Below are 6,820 nucleotides of genomic sequence, written 5' to 3'. Positions count from 1 at the left end.
ACTCTATAAGATTTAGGGAGATTTATGTTACTGAGACACTTACAAAATAATGAAATGGTTTAGTTAAATATTGATTTTTATTTTTATAATTTGTAATTGAAAATTGTTCTTAAAAATACTGTATGTTTCTTACTTAAGTTTCTTTTGTTGTCATGGGTTAGTTATCCAATTTATTGCAGTGATTATAGACTGTAGATAAGCCTGTAAATTAATGGGAAATGGAAGTTTGATATAGATTTTCCGATATTTTTATATATATATTTAACAATACTGAAAACATAATCTAAAGAATTCAAAAGAGTCTTTTGGTTATCTTTGCCTGCAGTTTAAAATACAATTTGAAAGGGTGTTTGAAGAAAAATCAGCATACAAAATTTGGAGCAAGCCGAATTCAAACAGAGAAAACCTCGAAAGTAGTTGCATGTGTTGCACACCCCCGGATTTTTGTTGTTCTTTTTGTTGGGATCGGCGGGTGTTGGTGGAGAGGGACGCTGGCCAGGAGGAGGGGCCAGCCAGCAGACGGAGACGGAGACGCCGACTAGTCAACGCTTTAAGGAATATGCCAGCAAATAATTAAAACATATTTAAAAATAGTTTGCCATATGGATGACGACGACGACGACGACTACGACGAAGACGCCTCTGCCGGCAAAGATGAGGCCCGGCTGGGTGACGTGGTCAGACGGGGTCCACCCCTGCACCACCCGCTCCTGCCGCTCCACCTCGCTCGGTGGCCCACTCCCACCCATGACAAAGCCAACAAAAAGCAAACAAATATTTGTCTGGCCGTCTACGTCTCTGTGCATTGACCGTACCGCTGCCGCACTTACCAAGCTACAGAGATGCAGATACTCGCACTCGCAGATGCGTCCTAAACCATCTATGTCCATCCAATCCATTTGGACTTTGTCTCGCTTTCGCTGCCGTTGTCCCTCGTGCCAAGTTCAAAATTATATGCTTTGCACTTTTGGTTTTAGACCCCCTTTTTTTTGTTGTTCTCCTAAATACACTTTCAATTTGTAGTTTTTGAGTTGCGTTTTGGGCCTGGCCAAAAATAGTTGTGCCAGGCCGACAGCGCCTAATGTTATTGCTTTAGTCAAAGTGGCTAAAAAGTATCTGCCAACATGACTGGTTGTCTGAGTTTGTATCTGTATCTGTATCTGTATCTGTATCCGTAGAGTGTGTATCTCTCTGCATCCATGTCTGACGGTACCCCGTTCCTCCTGTTCCCAGGCCCCTGTTGCGATGCCGCCCAGATTTATTTTAATTTTGATTATATGCCTATATATACATATATTCGTATGTCTATATATATATGTACTTTTTTTTTTATCTTTTTGTTTGTGCGTGCGAAAAACATCTTACAAATGAAAACTGTAATATTTTCGACAGCAAACAAATTCCCGCTGTCTATGTAAAGTTTGTTGGGTCATTTATTAAAAGTTGCAGTGATGAAGCATGAGAATTTTAACTTAAAATAAATATTTTAGCCTGATAAATATAGTTTTCTTCCAGTAGCAGGTATTTTCCTTGGCTTAAATTAAGTTATTTCGTGAGAAAAATAATTCTATTGACTTGCGAATATAATTTTCCCTTCAAGATCCACTCGTTAAGCTTCAGTTTATAGTTAATCAACGTCACATCAAAGTTAGGAATACATTAGGCCCAGGCAATCTATCAATTATACTATCCAATAAACCCCTACCCTCCTCCGATGTTTCGCATTTGACGCTGCACTTTGCGGAAATTGATTTTGAAAACATGTGGCGACGACATTTGGCGCCACTTCAAGCACTGGCGCAGATCTCGAAGCGGCTTCCCGCCTATGAGTATTATTCGCATTCGCTAAGCGTAGCTCGAATCGCAGCTCTGTGTAATGGTTAATAAATTACTTAGACAACGCAGAATTACAAATCGTTTTGATTAGCAATTAAAATGTAGAGAGATAGAGAGAGAAAAATGCACAAAGGCAGGCAGGCAGCTGAGAACAAAGTCGAGTGCATCTGGGCCAGGCCGGCAAAATCTCTTAATTACTTGTCAGTTTGCACTCGTCGATGGCAACAGGTGCTCGCTCGATCGCTTATTAACTCATTATAAAAGCATTTCGTAGCAGTTCGATTTGCTTTGGCTGAAAAGCATTTCAATTGCCACCGACACTCGCCCATTGCGAAATGCGTGTGTGCCGAGTGTGTGGCTGCCATGTCCGGCCGCTGCGACCTTCACATGCTCCAACAGCGTCAAAGGGTGACTCAAGCTAGCAATTGAAAAAAATAATATTACACTTCCAGGAAGGGATAAGTACACCCAGTAACGGGTTGCGGGATTAAACAGGAACACTTGAGGTTTTTCCAGTTTATGACATTAATCAATCTCAGATGGCTTTCAATATATGAAACTGAGGTGTAGGGTTGGGTTTTCCCTCAAAAGAAATCTTAATCCTTTGAATGTACTTCAATAGAAGTGAAGAAATTAAACATCAGAAAAACTCATGTAACTAAGTAGCTCTTTTTGCTTGTATAGTTCTTTATTTTTAGTTAAAAATCTATTAAAATAATTTGCTAATCTCTAATCTAATAAAAACCTTTCTAAAAATGTATACATTTTCAACTGACTCACCCCAATAAATATTTTTTGAGCCCCCACGTTTGCTGCTGCAGCCTCTTATGACTCTGAGAGATGCAAATTTATTTCGCTAAATGATTTTGCCAGGTCTGGGCAGTGAGGGATCCCGTCCGAGGCAGCTCTACTGGGCTTCATTATTATCCTAATTCATCCTAGCAATCTATATCTTATACAATCTACTTTTCCACTTCAAATCTCTTTAATTTTAAAAGATTTAACGATTATTTAAGAAGTTTCATATATTAAACTTATATTTTATTAAATTGCCATTAAATTCGTTGAGATTGCCAGCAGGTGTTCCTGCCATAAGATCGGGTAACACCCTCATGGGAAGCTATAAAAGCTGCGCTCAAGGGTGGGAGCCAACAAAGTGGTTTCACTCCTCCAACTGAGATGAAGTACCTTTTCATAGCGATTGCCTGGATTGGCAGCCAGTCCTTTTCCAGTGCCCTGGTGCACTTTAAGACAATGGAAAAGGGCAGTAAGTGTAGCAATCCTTCTTACCCAAACTGGACTAGTTCACATATCAGGAATTCTTATAGCAAAAGGCTGTTTGATCAATGGCAAGGATGTGGCTGTGGGAGAGTATGTTCAGGATGAAAACAGTTGCGGAGCATATACATGCCAGAATGAGGATGGAGACACCTTTATCCACTAGTAAGTCCCAGGAGAGATACTGAATTGAGCTTCTGATAATTGATACTTCATAATTGATTTCATTTCAGCTGCCAGATACCAGCGACCTTTGCGGAATGTCCCGATACCGCTGTTGTAACAACATTAGATTTTCCACAATGCTGCTGGACCTGCGCCGCTTGGGGGAAATGTGCAGGCGGTGGGGGTGTCGGAGGCGGTGATACAGGTGCAGCTACTGCAACTGATGCTGGAGGTGCGGGTGGGGCTGAAGCTGCTGGTGGTGCTGAAGGTGCTGAAGCGGCTGGTGGTGCTGAAGCTGCTGGTGGTGCTGAAGGTGCTGGCGATGCGGAAACTCCTCCAGCTAAACTTAAATAGATTCTCTTGTTATGATTATCATTTATTATCATCATTTATTTATCATCCGAACAAATGTAAGGTCTAAATTCAAAATCACATATACAGGTGTCATATATCTATTCCTATTCAGAATAGTAATAGGCATAGCAATAGCATTTAGTTAAGCGTGACTGTATTAGGGAAACTTGTTTTGCGTGAGTATGCAATTAATGCACTTCAACCGTTTAATCCATCAATCATAATTTTATTTAGTTAATGAGAATTTTTTTTCTCGCCGGTTCGCAGGTCTGTCTGTCTGTCAGTGATGGCAAATGAAAATGTCACAAAATCTAAGCCTAGTCATGGGGATTGAGTACAGAAATGGAATGGGCTGGGTTGGGTCTTGGTCTCTATTGGAATGCAATGCGAAAGTGCAGAGCCCCTTTCATATAATCATGTAACCGTACAGACTGTGGTCGATTCCAAAGAAAATTCCTGGAGGAAACTCAACCCTGGTGGCTCCAATAACTCATTGATACTTCCGGAGCAAAACGACAAAATTATATTTAACATAAAAAAAAAAAAACAACAAATTCCAACACAAATGGTTCCCACCAACATTCTTCAACTTACGCAAATGATATAGTCGAATGTAAATCAGAAATGTGTGCACGGCAAAAAAATTGTAGAAAATAAATGGATATTTCTGGTACAAGGGGAAAATGTATATGTTTAAATATTTCTATTATTACAATAAAAAATACATTAATTTACTTGATTTGTTACAAGTGCTGTTTACGTTTACGGAAAAAGGGTCACACAGACAGCAAAAAAGTGTTATATAACCTTTAATTATTAGCAAAAATACTAATTTTTCTTATTTTCTGAATTATATATACTTAATAATTTAATAATCAGCATTAAATGTTTCTTTCTGTGTACTATATATGGCACACAATGACCGTTCAGCGAAGACCGAGCGATATGCGATACATTTGTCATACTCGTACTCCACGCCGTGAGGCCAAGAAGAAACTGCCGAGATCAGCTGATTCCTCCTCCTCCTCCTCCTTGGGGTCCCAGCGCATGAATGGGGAGAATTTGATATGATATTTCGCGTTTAATTCCTTCACTTGAGAGCTTGTCCATTGTCCGTCAATTGAGTCATCATCATTATCCGTGCACCAGTCCCGGGGCCCCGATAACAAATAACAAAAGTGCTTTTTGGGGGCTACTCTGCTGTTATTGGATACACAAGCGGATACACAATACTCCGCTCGAGAAGGGACAGGAACTGGGTCCGGGCCTGGTGAAGCAAAATGTTTCTCATAAACCACAATATGATATCTGCAAACAGAACTTGAACTTGAACAGCGAAACTTACTTATCAGCGATATATGATTTATTTCTGGAAGGCAGTCAAAAGCCAGTCAAGGTAAAGGGGATTGCAAGTTTAACAGGATTATAACTATTTGTGATTTAGGAGTTTTACGTAGTTAAAATTAAATAAGAGATTTAGGAAGAATAACTTGATAAAGAACCTTCAGAATCCTTAAACAAAAGTTATTAATTTTATAATCAATATATGTCAGAACATTGACAGGCAACTTCTATAGTCTCTATGGCCTATTACCTCAACTGATAGCGATATCTCTGGACAAACACTCGTTTCTTCTGAAAGATCGACGGCTGCTGATATAGCCGCCTTGGAATATATACATTACATGGCAGACACGGAAACACTTGGTTCTGGAGCGATGCACAAATATTTACGGAGAATCCATTGCCGGGGGCAAACGGTTACGGGGGAGGAGGCCACACATTTCCTGTGTTTGGCAGTTGGATGCACTTTGGACAAGTGTCAAAAGGTGTCACCTCCACCGAAGGTGCTACCCCACTCTCTAAGAGTGATATTTTTCATGTTATTTTAGTTGCTTTCAGTTCTTTCTTTTTAAACTTCTTTTTTGGAATAATGTGACAGGGCCTGTCGGCTACCAAAGTTGGCTTTTTGTCTCTGCAGGAGGAGAGGTGACAACTGGAAAGACAGCAGAAACAAGAGCCACCTACAAAGTGTACACAAATAGCCGGGTACTTGGTTGTACTCCCACTCCCACTCCCAGTGCCAGTGCCAGTGCCAGTCGCAGTCCCAGTTTCATTCCCGTTGCCAGTGCCAGTCCTACTGGTTCCTACTCCCATATCCCTCTCGTATACCATTCCCCGTAACAAACAAACAAACAAACAAACAAATGAACAAATATTTGCCACAAAGTGCGAGAGGAGGGCAAACGCAAGACGAAGACGACTGGGAGTCTGAAGAACGATAAAATGGCATTTATGATAAATACATAATACTCGATGTGTACCCACTCATTCAGTTAAGCACTGAAAAACTTAAGGAATTTTATTTAAAAATTATAAATTAATATTTTAAATATCTTATTTAAGGCCTAGAACATCTTTTGGTAAAAGTACAACAATAAGAAATGTGTAAAAAAGTATGCAATGAATAATGCTTCTCCAACATCTTGCAGATAGTTTTTTGTCACACTTTTTATTGGTATAACTTTTTTCGAAGAGATGCTAAAACTAATCCTTCTTTATAGGTTTTTTTCAAAACCATTAATCAAGTTCTTAGAAGTATACTGAGAATTAAGACAATAACATTTTCATTGCATACTTTTAGACTCATTTTAAAGTAATTTAAGCCATATTTCTGTTAATTTTGTCCGATTTTTCTTTATAAAAGAATTGTTTTTCTAACCTTCAAGGCTATTTCTTGCAGTGCATAATAAATAGGCTACAGACGTGTTGTCTACGGCATTTGGCACAGCACTGCTGAAGAATGGAGCCGCCGCGTAGAATGGAAATATCGGAGTGGGGGCTTGAAGAAAAAGAACAGAATTCAAGTGTCAAAGTGACAGTTTCGAAATTGATTGTAGTGTGTATTGGTGTGTGCGTTTGACTGATAAATAAGGCAGCTTTAAACCGACTTAACCGAGAGCCATTGGGTTATCTAATGGGCCAGAGATAGACATAGAGATATACTACATAGGGGCCATGCTCCATATCAATATCCACTTGTGCAGATGATTGACAGGCGACACGTGGTTAGCTCCCAGTGCCCAAAGGTTCAGGCTACTTTGCCTTCGATTATCGCGATCGAAGACCTGGCATAAACGATTCCGATTTATATATATGTTATATATGTAAATACATAATACCTATC

At 39.6% G+C, this 6,820-nt stretch overlaps 1 protein-coding gene across 1 annotated transcript; it reads left to right on the top strand.

Annotated features, from left to right (window-relative positions):
- The first annotated feature begins 2,954 nt into the window (after positions 1-2,954).
- LOC108076179 (uncharacterized) lies at positions 2,955-4,241 on the top strand. The gene is made up of 3 exons (XM_017168909.3): positions 2,955-3,103; positions 3,165-3,279; positions 3,348-4,241. Exons 1-3 carry the CDS (start codon positions 3,016-3,018, stop codon positions 3,631-3,633), a joined length of 489 nt encoding a protein of 162 aa, XP_017024398.1. The 5' UTR covers positions 2,955-3,015; the 3' UTR covers positions 3,634-4,241.
- Positions 4,242-6,820: the final 2,579 nt, after the last annotated feature.

Source organism: Drosophila kikkawai, chromosome 2R (assembly GCF_030179895.1).
Source record: "Drosophila kikkawai strain 14028-0561.14 chromosome 2R, DkikHiC1v2, whole genome shotgun sequence".
NCBI classification, from domain to species: Eukaryota; Metazoa; Arthropoda; class Insecta; order Diptera; family Drosophilidae; genus Drosophila; species Drosophila kikkawai.
This window is presented reverse-complemented; position numbering and strand designations above follow the sequence as displayed.